Source organism: Spea bombifrons, chromosome 2, assembly GCF_027358695.1.
Source record: "Spea bombifrons isolate aSpeBom1 chromosome 2, aSpeBom1.2.pri, whole genome shotgun sequence".
Classification (NCBI taxonomy): domain Eukaryota; kingdom Metazoa; phylum Chordata; class Amphibia; order Anura; family Pelobatidae; genus Spea; species Spea bombifrons.
In genome coordinates this window covers 33,035,087-33,054,731 of record NC_071088.1, presented here as the reverse complement: position 1 = coordinate 33,054,731, position 19,645 = coordinate 33,035,087, and the positions used below count along the sequence as shown (strand labels likewise).

Sequence of the window (19,645 nt, the reverse complement as noted above, 5' to 3'; positions counted from 1 at the left end):
CTACCAACATGCCATCTTTTGCGAAGAAAACAGCTTAGTGGAAAACGATCACGCAAATAAAAAAAAGTAAACATGACAAGTTTGCATCCAAAATGTTTATTCACCATCAATATAAAATGTTCATGTCTTTGCGGCATTAGATATAATAGTCTTAACACCATGTAATTATAACGCCGGACATGAATTCATACTAATAGGAAGGGGAGATCTCCAACCAACCTACTTACCCACCCATATCTTCCCTCTAGGTCATTTACCAAAACCGATCTGGTTAGTGTCATTAAGCAGAGGTGCCGGTTTATAAAGCCATCAGAGAATGTGGCTGATTCCAGGGCTAGACGTGTGCGAATATAGTGTATTTAATTTAGCCTTTCATGCTATTTGAAAAATGACCAGAATGTGGCAGCAAAGAACTACTGAAGATGGGATCACCTTCAGCTTCAAAACTTTGATATGATTTTAGATGTTCTGATGTGATCACGTAAATAAAAATCCTCTGCCCCAAATCAGGGGAATCTTCCAAGTTCTTCCATGATATTCCATCACAACATAAAAAAGAAAAAAATATATATTATAATCTAGGGCAACCTAAGTACTTAAATTGAGAAAATTCAAGGAATCTCACTCACATGGCGTACAGTAGAGTATACAATGCTCAAAGGTTAATGGTACAGCTTGCAGGTCAAAGGCTTTGAACACTTCCAATACAAGAAGAAGATTTATTCCTCCAAAACGAAAATATTAAACTAATAAATATGCTTATGAAACGGAGTGGTGAGCACACCTCACTGAGATTCACACATACGGTCTCAAAGTCGTCTGGACCTTTTACTGTGTACTTCCAAGCACCGACTTAGACGATCTTGTTTGGGTTACTTTGCATTAAGAAAAGCCATCATTGCTCTTCACTGGGAACCCGGTGGGGCCAGCCGTTCATGTGGTCGGACTAAATATTTGATCTAATCCAACTGTTTAAAGCCATATTGATTCAGACTTGATAATCACTCAAGAAAGTTGTATTTTATTTTGTAGTCCCCAATTAAAAGCTAAATGAAGAAGAAGAATCAAATTTTAACGCACCACTGTGATGGACAGCAAGAATCCCACAAACATTTTCTTTACAAAAAATCAAGACGACAAGATCTCTGAAAAATGCAATGCAATTTTTAATCAGTATTAAAAACCTTGCTGTGATAATATTTCAATATAGAACAGGGATGGTGAAAAAAAATATTAGATACATAATACCAAAGGAAAATAAAGAAGCTAAAAGCTACTAAAATTAACAGTTTGCAAAAAAAACAGTATTTTCAGGTACCAGAAAGAAAAGCAGCTCACTAGTTCAATTCAACTGTACGAAAAACACTGTGAAGCATATATTCAGTCTAAAAAACATCTTTAAGCAGATATTTTCCCTCAAGGAAAACAAGGCACTATAAATAAATTATAATACAGTGAATTTCCCTGAACTTGCTTTTTTTCTGATTTCCAGCCTTTATTAAGTTACACAAAAGGGCAACAAAACTGCCCACATTCTAGAAAAGGGTAGTTAATCTATAAAATAACTTGTCTTTGGGGATTTCAGTGTTACAGCAAGGAAAAACCAAGCCTTGCTGCAGTCATATTATAAAATATATAATAATAGATATTTATATATGTATATAGGCTTTTATTTTTTTTTCTTCATTTTTTTTTTAAACAAAATATGAATAAGCCTTTTAAACATTTAACATGAATGTAACTAATCTAATAACTTCATGGAGATACAAACAAAATGACCAAATCCTTCCTGTGCATAAGGTAGCGCGTCATACATCGTCGGCCGGCAGAGGAGGTATGTTGATTCTTGGTCTGGTAAAAAAGGCTATCTTCTCCCTGTGATAAGGTAAGAGAAAAGAAAGCCAATCGTAAAGACATCCAAAACATACGGAATAAATAGCATACAGGTGAGAACATAAAAAAAAAAAATCACAGAAGACTGCATCTACAAATATATGTATGATTAACTTTTATGGTTTTTGACAGACAGATAGAAGTAAAAAGTGAACCCCTTAACCTCTTTGGGTCCTGCAGGGTATTTCTGCGTGATACACTCTGCAGAGATAATTGGCTACTCTCTCTTGCAGGATCTGGTCAGATCTATTTTTCTTAATGTGGTTTTGTATCCATTTTACCTGAAGGTCTGCACTTGGAGGGGTTCCTTCTGATTTTGCCCACGCATTTGAATAATCTCTTTCGATGCCTTTTTGAGCATTTTCTCTGCTGCTTGTTCTTGCCGTTGCTCGAGCTTCGTCTGCCTTGTCTAAAAATGAGAAATACACAAAAAATGTCTCGTAAGGGACTGGGAAAAGGATAAAGATTTTTGAGTCGGTGAAAAATACATAGTGTTAAATAGCTAACGTTTTACAGATATTGTGATATAATGTAATTGATTATTTCACTGTGTTCCAGGCACCAGCAAAAGTAGGGTTAAAAAGTCAGATTGCAAAGAATATTATGTATAATCTGCAAATCAAACAGAATGTTGTGAGTTTATTGTTTTTCAGAAGATAAATACTAATTTAGACATTTTTGCTATGTAACAACGGCTGTTTTTATTTTTTGTACCCTTCGTGGCTGTTTTAACATTCCTGCGGTGCTCATGTTTAGCTGTAATTTTCTTCTTTCTCATTTACTGAGCCTACACATGTTGTATATTGTTTTTTTCAGGACAAAAAGTGCTTTCTTTAATTTATATTTTTAACCTTATCATATAATGTACTATAAAAAACTAATAAAATATGGTGAAAAAATTGAGAAAAAAAGGAATTTTCCTGACTTTTACTTGAAAAATATTTTACTCTACAAATTCTAATGAAGAAACCTGCTAAATAGATTCTAATATTTGTCCTGAGTTTAGAAATACCCAATGTTTTTATAGCACATTATAGGGCTTTAAGTACCGTATTGGCTCGGATATAGGCCGCCCCCGTATATAGGCCGCACCCTAAAAGTTTGGTGCTTTTTTAAAGAAAAAGTTTTTTTTCTTTAAAAAAGCACCAAAAAAAAACATGCTGCCACTCTGTCCCCCCCCCCCGAGATATGCTGCCACTGTCCTCCCTCCCCGAGATACGCTGCCACTGTCCTCCCTCCCCGAGATACGCTGCCGCTGTCCTCCCTCCCCGCGATACGCTGCCCTCCCTCCCCGAGATACGCTGCCGCTGTCCTCCCTCCCCGAGATACGCTGCCACTGTCCTCCCTCCCCGAGATACGCTGCCGCTGTCCTCCCTCCCCGAGATACGCTGCCGCTGTCCTCCCTCCCCGCGATACGCTGCCGCTGTCCTCCCTCCCCGCGATACGCTGCCGCTGTCCTCCCTCCCCGAGATACGCTGCCGCTGTCCTCCCTCCCCGCGATACGCTGCCGCTGTCCTCCCTCCCCGAGATACGCTGCCGCTGTCCTCCCTCCCCGAGATACGCTGCCCTCCCTCCCGGAGATACACTGCCGCTGTCCTCCTCGACTTACCGGAGCAGACTCCCGGGTGTCTTGCGGGGCCGGCGAGGGACATCTACGCAATACGCGTATGCAACTTCCAGTACCGGAAGTTGCATGCGCGTATTGCGTAGATGTCTCCCGCCGGCCCCGCAAGACACCCGGGAGTCTGCTCCGGTAAGTCGGGGGTGGGCAGAGGTAAAACGCTTAGATAACCTCCCGTGCCGGCACCCCCCCCCGTGGGAAGTGCTGGCAGGGGAGGTTGTCTGAGCGTATCGGGGAGTAGGATGCAGGTTCCCTGCACCGCTGCGGGGGATCTGTATCTTAACCCCGCTGCCTGCCCGGCGCCCGGGACTGCATGTCCCGGGCGTCGGGCGCTAGACCCCGAATATAGGCCGCACCCCCACTTTAAAAACTTAAAGTGGGGGAAAAAAGTGCGGCCTATATTCGAGCCAATACGGTACAAGTAGTATAATGCTATTTCAAAACCATTTTTTTCAAACTTGCTCATACTGCCCCCATATCTTATTTGGGACATCTTTGAAGCCACCCACTTCAAGTTACCCCCATCCAACCATATATGTTTGAAAACTAGACAACCCAGGGTATTTTTACTAATTCCATACTCACATTTTACGACCAGCCGTTGTCAAAGTTTGCAGTAGTATTTTTTTGTCCACATTTTACTTTAGTTATAAATTTACAGCTCCTACTATATACCACAGCCAAACAATACCCCAATATTTTTTCAGCAACATCTCCTGAGTAAAGTTTAATCCCCCATGCATGGGTTTTTCAGGTTATTTGGGAGGTAAAAGGCCACCTTTTTGAAGCCGGCCAGTTCGATTTATCCCATGGGCATTTAAAATGCCGGTATTTTAAGTCTTTCCATGCAAACATTTTTGTGAAGATATAGTGCTAATTGTAGAACTTGTTCATATATATATTCATATTCTTTTATTTTTTGCTGGGCTCCATTGACTTGCATGGTGGCATGTAGTACCTGTATGCATGGGTGGTATTACTGTTTTCAGGAGATGTTGCTGAACACATATTGGGGTGTTGTTTGACAGTGACATATACCAGGAGCTGTTACATATATGGCTTGATGGGGTAAACTGAACTGACCAGCTTCAAAGATGTCCCAAATAGGACATGGAGGTAGAATGACCAGATGAAATAGCAATAAGCTAGTTGTAGTTATTACCCTATAACCTGCAAAAAAAACCCACAAGAAATATTGGGTATTACTACACTCAGGATAAATATTAGAGTATTTTTTGTAGTAAATTATATTATATGATCAAAATAACATACAAAAATGTTATAACAGCTATTGTCATGAAGGGTATAAAACATTTAAAGACAGCTCTGTCCTTAAGGGGTTAATAATCAGGCATCCTGGCCGTACATTTTTTTGTGGACTCTCTTAAAATATAACTGCACCGTTTATGTTCATCACGTGAAAGAAAATCTAACAATTATAAATCTATTTTGGACTGAAGGTGGTCCCAAAGTGCTTGCAATAATTTCCAGGCAGATAAACACACTTCTCTTTTGGTTTTCTCCATTTCTTTCCAAGCCTCAGAGAGGATGATGCTCACTTTGCAGCCACAGACATCGCCTACAAGCCAATATGCTGGGTGACTTGCATGCAAAAAAGGTATGATATCAGGTGACAGTCTATTATATAAAGTGCTTTGATGGCTAGAGTGTCCTTGTAATGTTTTGTCTAGGCTGAACAATATTATTAAGCCACACACAGATGTGTACTGAAGTACCTGTCTTTCTGCTTCAATAAGCAGATTGCGGAATCGCTCATCTCGCAGGACCCACTGGGGAAGATCGCTCTGCCCGCGATGCTGTACCTCTTCAAGGCGTTGCTTAAGCTCTCTCAGTACATTTATCTCCTCGTTTAGCTGCTGCTGCTTTGTTCTGGATGCCTGGAGATCCAGCTCCAGGTCAAGGGATGTCCGGGCCATAATTTCCGCAATAGAAGACTGGCAGGACTGCTGCAAGGCACAAGTTGTACAACAAAATATATAACTTTAAAGCCCATACTGCAGGTTTCAGAATGCATTTCCTAAAAAGGACATTAAATGCAATTCTTGTTATAATCAGCAGACTTTTTAAGGCACAGAACCTATAAAAGGTACTTTTGCATTCAGTTGAAGTTTTTTTTTTTTTTTAAACACAAAATCATATATTTCAAAACTTTGCTGTGTATAACACATGTTGCCAGGTGAAAACAAAAAAAAATTACAATGTATATTTTATCTTCATAGATGTAAGCCAATACAGAACTAAATAAGCAATTTGAAAAAGGAGGTAAGAAGAAGAAAAAAATACAAAAGGGTGATGAATGTTGAGGTTTCATAACAACAACCAATTTTGGTCCCCGAGCATAAAATACAGTGTTGTACACAGTAATCCTGCTGACCCAGAGGCTGCCATTGCTGACAGTCATGTGATATTTTGGGTGACATCCCTGCTCAAATACCACACTGAGCTGATTCTTTATGGCAATGCAAATGAAGTCCTCCTTGTACAATGAAACTCTTTCCTCCACAGGCTTTCATTAGTCAGAGTGTCAGGCTGGGAGATTAAGATTGAGCCATTCTGTTTTTTTTACTACAGGCAGTATGACAAGGAATGAGGGTGTTTGTTTAGTAGATTGGGCCAAGATAACATAAAATGACTAAAGTTCAAAAACAACTTTTTTTTTTTTTTAATAAACAGCGCAATACTTTTAATAATAATAAAAAATGTATAGCGTATAGTAATACACATTTTTGGTGGGAGCTGCACTTCCCAAGCAGGCCCAATTAATTAGAAGAAACAGGTTGACTTATTGAATGTGAAAGAGTGTTCAAAGACAAGACTAAACCTTTTACTTACTTAGAGACTTCCTTACACCAGCATTTTCAACAGTCTCAATATCAGTTTTTCAAACAGGTGCTCCTGCCAAACATCTATTACAAAAAAGCACGTCCCATATACAGCAAAATCATATTATAATTCCTACTAATGTTAGCATGAATTGTAGTGTTTGTATGGTAAATCACACCTCTCAACAATAAAAACCTCTCTAACCGTGTATTTGAGTTGGGGGTGAAGTGAAATGCCATTTTATACCTGCTTATAGCGTAGAGTTCGCCTTTCCAGTGTATTTCGGATGAAAGGTGATTTTCGTGGCAATGTGGAACTGTCACTGTCACTTCGGTACAACTGGACAAAGATACAATAAATACGAAATGTGAAAAATACTAAAAGCAAGTTGCTCAGAAGCAAAATTTCATTTTGAAATATTGTGTAAATAACAATGAGGCACGTGAGCAACACTGTCTTAATAGACATAATCCGCAAATTGTGTACTCACTCTGCAAACATACTGACTCCGTGCCCCAGGAGAAAAGGTCTGGGAACGCACGATCGTGCTGCTACGAACAAAAGGAGACCCACGAGTCCGGCGGCAGGTTCTCTCTTTTGGAAGAACAGGAACCTCATCTGGAAAGATATCTTCTGTGTTGGTCTCTTTATCTACCTACAGATCACGTTAAAATACACAACTATTAAAACTGCTAGAGTTTACATAGACACATTTTCAATGTAATCTACATACACAAACACGCATATAAAAGGGAACATACACAATTGAATAAACACAAAAACTAAGAGATAACTTCCTATTATGCTGCTGTACTTCAGTCTAAACATATAGATGGTGAAAACATAATATTATATTGACAAAGGATGCAAGACACCATACAGTTCTAATTACTAATTGTTATATGTATAATCTATAGTTAAAGTATATATAAATAGAGATTTTTTGCCAGTGGTTGGTTCCATGCAGAATTGCTTACCTTGATGTGTTCATTCTGATTGTTCCTAGATCCATACAGGGATACCTGCCCTGCACATATAGGTCCATGGATGCCTTCCCCATAACATGTTTCCGAATAATGGGGGCTTCTCTGTGTACAGTTACTATGACAACCACTGTCGACTGATTCTGCTTGCCAGCTCCTGTTAATAAATAAACAAATACGTATCATCAATTGCATAACTGGTTCGGTGAGCTATTAAGTAGCTATGGAAGAAGCAACGAGAAAAGAAAATAGAAAAACAGCAGCAGAGTAGGGTAAAACGGGGCCTACTTCTCAGAGGCAGCCTCTCCTTGGTCCTCCTTGCGTTCCATCTCAAGTATCTCCTCTTCAGTGTATTCCAGCTTCACTCTCTCCACCTCCAGTTCACGTTCAACCGCCTCCAACTGAGCCGTTGTTCGGGCCAGTAAAACAGACACCGCATCCTTAAAAGATGCAGATGACAAACAATAACTATTATGAGCAAGAACCACCCATTAAACAGGTTACAGAGATTTCAGTTGAGTCGATAATCCCCATACTTTAGAATACCGCTTTATACCCAAAACTTCTTTGCACGAGACATTCAGTAGAATCATTTTCATGTATTGAATACTAGAATAAACCGGCAACGACCTCACTACCGGGCAGAGTCAGGGAGCTTACCGTTTTAGCGCCTGTCATGTTTTCAGAGGGCTGTGTACATTCTCCAACACGGTCATTGCCTTCTTTGCTTTGTGGATCTACAGTGCCATATATTTGGATAGGATGCCACTGATGATGCATCTCTTTTGTTTCCTCATAATCCTTCAGATTTATTTGAGCAATCCCCTGAGGATAAAAAAATGTAAATATTACTGTTTTTTAATCAAAGACTAAAGTCTCCAATATGTCTTGTGTTGCGGAATGGTGTATTTTTGCTATAAAAAAAAAACATTATGTAGAGTGGCTTGCTCTAGCCTTCTATACAGATGCCTGTGCCAAATGAGAATTTACATGCCCACTTGGTGACCAGAGTCCATTGGTATATTCACGAATGTCACAGAAACCCTCGCTGAATCTCTGGGAATTACTTCATTGTGTTTTTTGGAACATCAATATCTAGAGCAGGGGCGTCCAACATGCGGCCCGCGGGCCAAATGCGGCCCGCGAGACCTCGAGGTGCGGCCCGCGTAAGATCGGCAGCCAGGGCAACCGATCTTACGCGAGCCGCACCTCAAGCCCTGCTACTTACTTGTGGGAGGGACTTCTGGACCGCACACAGAGGAAGCGGAGTTCACGTGACATCCTACTTCCTCTGTGCTTTATCAGAGAAATCAGAGGGAGGCCGCGCCCCCTGCTGAAGTCTGTAAGCGGCATCGAGGAGCTGCCTTGCAGGTAAGGAGGTGGGGAGGGTGTTTGAATGAGTGTGTGTGATTGAGGGAATGAATCTGTGAATGAATGATTATATGAATAAATGAGTGTGTGTGTGTGTGTGTGTGATAGCATGGATGTGTAAGTGCTGGAACCTAGGCATGATGGGACTGTGATTGCTGTTAGCAATCACACTCCTATCATGCCAAGTCAGCCAGTACATGCTGAAACCTGGCCAGCTGCCCCCCTTGTGTATTGATGCTGCCAGCAGTATGGGGTCTGCACTTACAGCCACCCTGTACCAGCATGTACTGGCTGACTTGGCATGATAGGAGTGTGATTGCTAACAGCAATCACAGTCCCATAATGCCTAGGTTCCAGTATTTACTGGATGGATGTGTAAGTGCTGGAACCTAGGCATGATGGGACTGTGACTACTGTTAGCAATCACACTCCTATCATGCCAAGTCAGCCAGTACATGCTGAAACCTAGCTAGCTGCCCCCCTTGTGTAGTGATGCTGCCAGCAGTATGGGGTCTGCACATCACTTACAGCCACCCTGTACCAGCATGTATTGGCTGACTTGGCATGATAGGAGTGTGATTGCTAACAGCAATCACAGCGAGCACAGTCCCATCATGCCTAGGTACCAGCATTTACTGGTTGCCTGCATTTACTGGTTGCCAAGTCATATTGCTAATTTTGTCCAATTGTGTGTTACCTACTTTTATAAAAAATGTGAGTTTTTATTATTATTTTTAAAGGTGGGGGTCATTTTCGGTTTTGGCTAAGTGAACCCTGAATGTTTTGGTCCAGAATTTTCATTTTAGTTCATCCCTAGAATAAATCTAGGGAATCCTGAATTTGTAGTCGCAAAACTTTCTAGGCCCAGAAATCAGTGAGAGGAAAAGTAAAGGTTTTGTGTCATTTTACTTTATTTTAATCTGCATATTTTATTAAAGGCCATATTTTTTGTCACAGTGAAAAATGAGTGCGGCCCGCGCACGTATACAATTCTGATGAAGTGGCCCACTGCAGAAAAAACTTGGACACTCCTGATCTAGAGAGATCCATCTCAAGAAATACGGACCTGATAGTTTGGGAATCTAATGGTGGTGGACCCTAAGCAAATGTCTTCTTTGCACATGGATAAAGGGGCCCTGGGCCATGGTAGAGTGGTTTACCCGTAGGCTCCCACTTCCTGATTATCTGATAGCTGCCACTTCTACTGGCCTCTTCAACATATTTATTTAACTTATTACTAAACCCCTCTTTCTTGGACACACATCTAGAAGCAGCTCTTTAATAAATCATACTAAATTTGAGCTGTTACCGAAAACATCAACTTTATTTTACATATGTGCTAACTTACCAGCAGCTCTTCCTGATGTGTCGGGCTCACAGAGCATATGTACAGCTGCAAGGAGCTCCGTTTCAGAACACTGGAGTGCATGGGGATTTGGAATATTTCATTGAACATCAGGGGCATCTGGAACTCCAAAGCTTTCGAGCAGTAAGTGCTGGGCGTGCTGGAGTCGAGGGACGGCAGGTACACTCTAATATGACTGAAATAGAGTAGCAAATTTGACCAGGGTTACCAGAATCCGAGCCACTCACATCTGCACCCAGGTGTGGATCCTCTGCCTATACCTGGCGATAATATCTGCAGTCTCAAGTACTTTTCTCACTATTGCTAACCTGCCTCTGATTAACTGATTTAAATAAACTGCCTATTGCAAGCTTTATAATTTCAAACAATAGTAAATCGTTGTTCCCAGTCTCTTATAAAATAAGTAGATGATACCTGAGTGTAACTGTGCTTAGTAATTATCTACCTATGTCAATAGGCCAGGAAGGAGGAATAACTGTACTCCCCACCACCCCTCTTACGAAAAGATCCGGCAGGCGTATGCGGGACGTGCCATACGTTATAAATAAGATGGGGTAGGGACATGGCAAACCACCGGCAGAGACAGGGAAGTGCACTGGGGTTGAAAGGGTTAACCCAAATCTACTTACATTTTATATCCTTTCTTCAGAGCAAGGCCGTTAAAATGTTTAAGTTGCAGAACGTGTACGAAAAGACACTCGCTTCCACTGTCATGTCTACGATACAAAACACATATTAATGAAAAATACATGATGATAAACTATAACCAGGGGCGGGCTGGGCCGGGGGGCAGGGGGGCAATTGCCCCCCAGGCCGCCCTAAATCCGGGCCGGTGGGCCGGACGGAACACCGGCAGACAGACATTCAATGCGGCTGTGGCCGCAAAGTTAAAAACTAAGCGGCCGCGAGCAGGATTGAATGCGGCCGTCATGCGTACCTGGCGGGGGAGGGAGGGGGGCGGTCCGCCCCGGCTGCCGCTCATCTGAGGGGTGCCACCATGCCGGCACGCCTCCAGTTTCTGGAGGCGTGCCGGCATGGTGGCACCCCTCAGATGAGCGGCAGCCGGGGCGGACCGCCCCCTCCCGTTTCGGTGCGCGCGGCAACAACACTGAAGCCACGCCCAACATTTTCCGCGCTCAGTGCACCGGAAGGACAGGAAGAAGAAGAAGAAGAAGAAGAGGAGGAAGAGGAAACGTGAGAGTGAAAGAAGAAAAGGTAGGAGAGAGTGGATTAGTAAGTGTGTGAGAGTGATGGGTGTTATGCTGAATGTAAGTGTGTGAGAGTGATGGTTGTTATGCTGAATGTAAGTGTGTGAGAGTGATGGGTGTTATGCTAAATGTACGTGTGTGAGAGTGATGGGTGTTATGCTGAATGTAAGTGTGAGAGTGATGGGTGTTATGCTGAATGTAAGTGTGTGAGAGTGATGGGTGTTATGCTAAATGTAAGTGTGTGAGAGTGATGGGTGTTATGCTGAATGTAAGTGTGTGAGAGTGATGGGTGTTATGCTAAATGTAAGTGTGTGAGAGTGATGGGTGTTATGCTGAATGTAAGTGTGTGAGAGTGATGGGTGTTATGCTAAATGTAAGTGTGTGAGAGTGATGGGTGTTATGCTGAATGTAAGTGTGTGAGAGTGATGGGTGTTATGCTGAATGTTTGTGAATGAGGGTTTCAGATAGCATGGATGTGTAAGTGTTGGGGGATAGCTTGGCATAGGGAGTCCGTAATCACATTCCTTTCATGCCCAGATTCCAGCATGTAGTGGCTGCCTAGGCATGATAGGAGTGTGATTGCTGTTATAAATTATTTTTTGGTCCAACTTCGGTGTGTTAACACTTTTATTGGACAGAATAATTCAATGACAGTATTAATATATATATATATTGATATATATAATTGCAAACAGCAATCACACTCCTATCATGCTAAGTCAGCCAGCACATGCTAGAACCTGGGCATGATAGGATTGTGATTGTTGTTATATATATGTATATATATATATATATATATATATATATATATATATATATATATATATATATATAAATATGTATATGTGTTAATATTATTGTTGATTTTTTTGTCTAATTTTGGTGTTACTTTTAATAAAGTATTTTAAAGTTTTTTTTGGTTTTTTTTTCTGTTTTGGCCAAGTGAATGCTGAATTTTTAGTTTCAGTCCAGAATTTTCATTTCGGTGCATCACTACTATATACTATGCCAGTCACTAAAGTGGTAAGCCTACACCACATCAATGTTTGGCTTAGTATATAGTGATAGGGGTTGTCAGTGTCTGGCTCAATGTATAGGCACACATTGACGGTGGTGCTGCGTAATCCCTAAGTATATAATGATAACAAATATGCTGTACCCCTGTCAATGTTTGCTTAACCATAGAAACTATGCAGTTTTAAAGTGTGTGTGGGGGGTGCCACATACAGGGTCTGCCACAGGTGCCAAATACTCTAGGTACGCCCCAGCATCATGCGGCTGTCAGACCCAATGGCCATTCCTCAGCTCCTCTTCCCACGTCTTAAAAGGGGTGTGATGAAGAGCTGAGGCATGCGGTGTTTGCACGCCGGCCACTTTAATTTCATTAGGCACTGGTGGAGTGACTGCCGCACGACGGCTGCTTTCAATGTCGCTCGCAGCCGCTTTGATGGTGCAATGGGCCAGTTGACTAGACTTGCCCCCCAGGCCTTAGGCTGCCAGCCCTCCCCTGACTATAACCCAATAATGACGTGACCCCACATTTATGCCATTGAGTATTTCAGCAATGGCGATCAATATTAAACAGTGGCGGCTTGAACGTTTTAGGCTCTATGGCTTGCTGGCTCCGGGGAATTGCCCATACCTCCCTATACAGTGTGACAGTTCTAATTTTACTTACACTATTCCAACATGTACTTGAGGTTCTTCATGTTTTGCAGGCTCTTTATACACGGAATCTTCGACATTCTCATTCCTAAACAAAGACAAATTAATATGATCACTGTATTCAAGGCCAAACCACCTTAGCCTTACGTGCATCTCTTATGCGCTTTTCAGATTCATTAACATTCTCCTGTTCCCCCTTATCCTGTCATGTAAGAATAGGACGGTTAAAAAAAAAAACAAAAAAAACATTCTGCTCATCTAGTCTGCCCATTTTTTCCTGATGAAAAGACTAAGACCTTAAATAATCATTGGTCTTGTCTTACATTCACGATAGCAAAATGCCTATCCTATGCATGTTTAAATTCCCCTTCTGCTGTGAAGCCATCCCACTTATCTTCTTCCCTCTCTCAAAATAATAAAACTTCCTTACATTACAGCCAAGACTATGACTTCTTGTTCTAACATTTCTCCTCCTTTGAAATAATCCACATTCCACTTATATACATATATATTCATACATATATAGATTCCTTTGTCCATTAATTCTTGGCCAGATGCCTACATTTAGCACATGGTGTGCAATAAAGAATTATAAGACACAAACCTTTTACTTAATGCTTCAAAAACCCCACTGTCGCTTGCAAGAGAGTCATCTGATAGACCAGCAGAGACTCGCTTGGCTCTTTCCAGCCTTAAGGTACAGTCTTCATGAATAGTGACTGCTGTTAAATAAAAAAAATGTGTTTTTTTGGCACCAAATGCTTTAAAACGGCATATACATTTATATGTTGTGCTTTAATCCAAGCTGACATGTATTTGACAGAAGTGTTGTGTTAAAGTGTATTGTTAATTGAAGTCCAAATTCAATAAAGGGTGCATTCTACATTACTCCACCAGATGGCAGCGAGAGACCAACACAGACATCAAAGTGGACCAACTACAAATTAATAAAATGACCACAGCCCGTTTGGTTTTGGGTTACTTCCAAAAAAGACTAATTCCACCAACATAGGGGATAACATGCCGATACGGGTAACAGCACGTTTCCAAAATATCACAATATTTTTTTCAATACATTTATAATAATTAAACCAAAGTTCCTTATTTACAAGGTCCACCCTCATTCTGTGTTTTTTTATGGTGAGGTCTGCTAAAAGGTATCATACATTTATACTGTACACAATATTATTTACTGAATTATATAGAGCCATAATATTCCATACACCATAGGTTGCAGCAAGTACCGTATATCACAGTCCAAAACCCCTAAAACAATTGATAACACATCTATTTCATCATACGTTTGTAACGTATACAAATAATACATGCTATGCTCCTGCTAACGCCCTTCTTTACCATATCTTGGCTTATCTGAAATCCTAATAGATGTGAGCAGCAAGTGGCTGGCACCTTCTGGCCCCTGGGACAGAAGCGGCCACCCATCACCTTGCCAGTTACTGACACACACTCTTACATACTTACACTAACTGTAACACATACACACTATAAGCACACACAGGCACTCACTGTAACACACAAACACATATACACACTCTCTCTCACCCTTACACAAAAACATACTCCATTACACCCCACTTTATCCATCAGACCTAACTCTCTCACACATCACACCCTTACCTTGCCTGCAGCCTTTTCTTATAGCTGCTTGCACGCTTTTATCACATGTCACATAACATGAAGTTACATGCCCCCACTGCACTCCTGCCTCTGAAAGTAACTAGCTGTATTATATCGGCATGGGCATTCACTGGTGAAAGATCTTACCTGCTCCCATCTGAAGACCTTGTAATTGTGGTCCGCTTTCTCTGACCGTTTTACTTTCTGCATGACTATCCTGCAGCTGGGACCCTGCCCTTTGAGATTCACCATCAACTAAATTTGAAGCTTGCCCCCTTAATACATCTAAAGCAGTCATGTTCATCATTTCCTCCAAACTTTCTGACATTTGGGTCAATGGAGAGTCACGGGAAGCAGAATGAAATGGTGTGTCCAAAGGTGAACTTGGAGGAGACAAGGAAGACAAAGACGAACGCGAAGACAATGATGCCAGTGACTGAGGGTTATCCATTGACATCTTTTGCTTGCTGAGGTTGGGAAGGCCAGAAGTCTCAGTATACTGACCATCTCGGCAATGAGCTTCTAATGGAATCATGTCAAAGCGCAGATGTTGGCCATAGTCAGCTTCCGTTTTCTCATAATGTGGAAGGCCATAAATGTCTGTGAAGCTTATTGAGCTAAGAGATCCTCTGCTCGATGCCAGGGATCCACGACTGGATGCCAATGACCCACGACTGCTACCAGATGACATGGTGAGGGTGCTGGCAGACAAACTGCAACACAACAAAATGTTATGAAAACGCAAGCTTACGAATATAGATACTAAACATTTTTACCGGGTCGTCTTTAACGCATGTCAAAAAGGGCAGCTGCCTGCCACCATCTAATGTTCCTAAGTGCCAGTATGTGGCATCATCAGGAGGAATGGATATCGTAGAAGTTTGTGAAGGTGGCTGCATCTGTACCATCAGTGATGAAAGGGGTCCAAAGCTCCACTTGGATTACATTTTAGTGATATATTCTGGAATTTTTTTTGTTTTTAACTTCAAGGCATATTGGATAACGTTTATTTCTCAGATCATGTCACATGCTACTATACTGATTAATATAATTCTTATCTTGTGCAGTATGATGTAATCTTGCATTTTTTAAAGGCTTTGTCCTTAAAACAAAGAGGGCCACTGATCAATCAGCACCTTCCTTTTACTGTGAAATATCCTCCAATCCTTTTAAGTTGCACATTAGTTAGTGTCTATTACATAGTAATGACGGCATAATAATACTACGCCAAGCCTTATGCACCAAAGGTTAAAAAAACGTGTAATGCTTGAGAAAATGTGTGTAATATCCATAGATTATGTTCAACCTGCATGTATATATGATAAGCAAACTAAAAGGGGTCAGAAAGAAATACAAATTTATATAGAGAGGAAATAATAGGAAAATACCCAATAATTTGGTTAGGCAACACACTTACCTTTGTAGTTGAGTGTATAAATAAGAGGTTAACCGGGTAGCCTCCTCCAGGTGCTTCAAAAGACAGTTTCTCTTCTCCTGTAGCAGCAACCTGTCAAAATAATAATTTAAACAAATTAAAAAATGTTACCCAAACTGAAAGGTTAATGCTCCAGAATAAAGCAATCATTCTCAATATAATTAAATATATTAAATGAAATAATGAATATTGTACCAAAACAATACGACTAAATTATTCCTTTCCGTATGCAAAATATTGGCTGGGGTATTAACTTCACTACTTTCGTGGCAAGTAAAGATTCTGACTGCTATCAATCTTTCACATACTGGTAAATAATAAAATATAGTAATAATTACCCTAATTGAATTTAAATATGTTTGTTAGTGCTTAAAAAATATATACATACACTTAAACAGTTACTTCAACACCCCAGTGCGGTGGGCATTGAAGCCAACTCTCTAGCTGGAGAGTGCTGGCCAATGATGACCTGAGGCGGTGACAAAACCCGGCCTAGTAACACTATAACTCTAGGGTGGCAGCCGTCTTGGCTATTAGCACTTTGGTGTGCCAATGCTCAACTGTCCGCTTACAAGGGAGCTCTCTCCCCAATTGGCGATGGGGGACAATGTCAAAGCGGGCTCCGCCTGTACGTCAAGCAGTAAAAGGCGCAGCACATCAATTAGACGCAGAGCTCAGCAGAGATGATGGTGGCCGAGACCCATGACCTGGGTCAGGTCTAGGACAGCGCCCAAGGCAAATACACCACTGACAGGAAGTCACATCTCAACAATGGCTAGCAGGCAAAGTTTGACGTTTTTTGGCTACACAAACACCACAGCAGCAAAGGTCTGACATTCTGCTGATATACTACTCACTATCTGTAATTTAGACAAAAATGCTCAATCTGCAACCAGGCGTTCAGTAATAATAAGCATCTGGTTTCTACTTACATTTAATAAACTATAAAGACTAAATTAATTTGCAGAGTGCCCTCTACAGACCAAAGGCAATAAAGACAGGTGCTGTGGGACCATGTTAGCTTCCAGGCAGCCAAAGCAGTCAATACCAGCCAGGCGATGGTTTGAACAGCTCTCTTTAGCCACACTCAATCTCTGCAGGTACCATTGCGCCAGGATATTAGATGCAGCATTAACAGGAATAAAAAACATGTGGCTCAGAGCAAAATAATAATACATTATGATGTGCTTTTCTCTGTGCATGGCAAAACCGAGATGACTTTCCACCTTGGCTGAGAGACACCAGAACGTTCAGCCTAGCAACCAACTGTTTTGGATTTCCTCGTTAGAATACACATGATGATGTGTTATGAGGCTTAGCATACACTGCCAGTAATGTTTCGCACAGCATAGGTCCTAAAACCAATCTCTTACGCAAAAGATCTATGACAATTGGTTTCCTACTGATCATACCTTTACAAAGAGGAGTTATGTAGTGAAAGGCAGGGCACAGGTCGGTGTAAAAAGAGGGTGTAAATTCAATATATTACACAGATACCACAAAAAAAAGCTTAGCTCTTGTGTTATATAATGAAACGTACAAAACCACACAGAACATGTAGAGTGAAAAGTTTTATTTTGGTAGGTTTGTCTTAGTACTTCTGACTAGCTAACAAATCTGTGCCTGTGTACTGTGGATGAATTATTTTGCATGGTGTATAGGGCCTGGACTCAACTCAAAAACTGTAAAAGAAAATTAAGGAAAGACATACCTTTCAGTGACTCCTTGAGCCGAGGTTGAGTGAGCCCTCTGGATCTCATCTGCCAGGCGTCGCTTTTCCTCATCCAGCCTCGATACGTCTTCAGGAGATCTTCTTTGCTGACTAATGAGTTCGAGGTCTTGTAGAAGAGCTTCCTTCTCTTTGATGAGCTGTAGATGATCTCTGTCTGCTTCAGCCATTCCTGGCCAGGTTTCATTTTCAAGAAGGGCCAGTTGGTGTTGTATGCTGGAGACTCTTAATGACAAATAGAATATTACGTAAGTTTAACCTGGCCTTTAAAAGTATACCGGTTATGTCAGAAGTTCATGTGATGACCAGCCTCAGAAACACATGGGATTATTTATTTATCTTTCCAGTACATCTTGAGAAGTTTTATGCAGCCATGTACAATTTCAGCCTTTAGATGCTATATTACTGAACCCAACTGAAATAGAGGATGACCTAATGCTTTAAAGGAAAAACAATAGAAAGCATTCTAGAAGGATTTAACAAACCTGTAGACCTTTGGCTCTGGAATCAGAGACCAAAAGCCAAAACCAAGGCAGTGTATGCGGATACTTCTCAAGTTCCAGATGAAGAAAAAAAAAAAAATGACATTGGGTATGGCCAGGAAAAACATCTCCCAAAAGAAAAGAAATCTAACACAGTTTATTTCCTACTAGCATCTGGAAAGAATTTGGATCATGTGGCCTTCAAGTAAAATGGGTTTTACTTGAAACAACGTAAAAAAAAGCACTTAAAAAAGTAATTAAACTTAGAAATGAATTTACATTATTACACTACATTACTTTATATTACTATGTACTTTATAGTGTTCTGAATTTTAAGTCTTTATTAATCCAAAAACAAGTAATTATCAAAACTGTGAGATTCCTGGTGAGTTTAACTCGGCTACCTCAACACGGATATGATTCTGCTGTTTTAAAAGAGCAAACAGTTTACTACATCATGATACAGAACCTCGTTGAATATAATAATTTATACATAACTGATAAGCTGCCACCCACGTTAAGCTAAGTTTGAAGTATAATTGCCTGACCCAGACATATTATTAGTCTACTATAGTCTACTATATTCTAGTATGAATACACTTTACTTATTTTCACCACTCAGCCTTGAGTGTGCGTTACATGAAACCGATTATTCAATAGTGCAAACTCTTTGGAAAGCTTCCATATAATATCTGTACTGTTTACATGGCTAGGTTTGTTCAAACAAGCAATCGTCAGACTCATTTGATTATATTATACACCAAACCTTTTTTATAACCCCCTTATTTGGCTCGAGCAAGGATTTATGTTAAAATGCAGTTTTAAGCGGATTCTTTTCCCAAAAAAAGCTTGTCTCCAGTTTCAGAATATGCAGGGCAGATTTAAATGGTTAAATCATTCTTTTTTTTTTTTTTTACTTTCAGAAATAGTTTCCCTGTTCGGCATATAGCCGCACTCCAGGCAATCTGCCCGCTTGCGTGTCTGAATAACAAATATTGCTATGTCCTTGATTCCGCATTCCAGTCTATGGTATTAGATTATTGCTTTCCTTGCTCAACGTGAATTGCAGTTCCTTTAAAACATCTCACAAGATCGTCAACATACGTGAGAGTAGATATGCCATGCGTACCCTAAGAGCAAACATGGCTCAAAGTCAAAGTCAACTTTAGGACAAGACGGGCCAGGTTGGTTTCTGTGCTCTGTTAAGATAACAGTAAAATAATTCCTAATTGGGGCAATCGCGCTTCTTGCTAACGATAAAGCATTTATTATTTATTGATTTACATGGCATCTTCATATTCCACAGAACTGTACAATGGGTAAATAGGACTTTTTTTTTGGACTTCCAAGGTCCAAAAGACCATACAACCTAGCAATATGGCATCCTTAGACTTCACAGTGTCAAGATCT

The 19,645-nt window shown here is 40.7% G+C and overlaps 1 protein-coding gene across 1 annotated transcript in view; it reads right to left on the bottom strand.

Moving 5' to 3' along the window:
• Positions 1–1,144: 1,144 nt before the first annotated feature.
• The window catches only part of WWC3 (WWC family member 3), a 71,893-nt gene continuing 53,392 nt past the window's right edge, over positions 1,145–19,645 (bottom strand). Inside the window, exons 10-24 of the mRNA XM_053455878.1 lie at positions 17,736–17,978; positions 16,007–16,096; positions 14,737–15,302; positions 13,556–13,673; positions 12,965–13,039; positions 10,708–10,794; positions 10,061–10,253; positions 8,002–8,166; positions 7,630–7,781; positions 7,336–7,498; positions 6,849–7,013; positions 6,605–6,697; positions 5,251–5,478; positions 2,175–2,302; positions 1,145–1,875 (exon numbers count right to left, since the gene is read on the bottom strand). Coding sequence (XP_053311853.1) covers positions 1,809–1,875; positions 2,175–2,302; positions 5,251–5,478; positions 6,605–6,697; positions 6,849–7,013; positions 7,336–7,498; positions 7,630–7,781; positions 8,002–8,166; positions 10,061–10,253; positions 10,708–10,794; positions 12,965–13,039; positions 13,556–13,673; positions 14,737–15,302; positions 16,007–16,096; positions 17,736–17,978 — 2,533 coding nt within the window. The 3' untranslated portion in view covers positions 1,145–1,808. The remainder of the gene's footprint in view (positions 1,876–2,174; positions 2,303–5,250; positions 5,479–6,604; positions 6,698–6,848; positions 7,014–7,335; positions 7,499–7,629; positions 7,782–8,001; positions 8,167–10,060; positions 10,254–10,707; positions 10,795–12,964; positions 13,040–13,555; positions 13,674–14,736; positions 15,303–16,006; positions 16,097–17,735; positions 17,979–19,645) is intronic.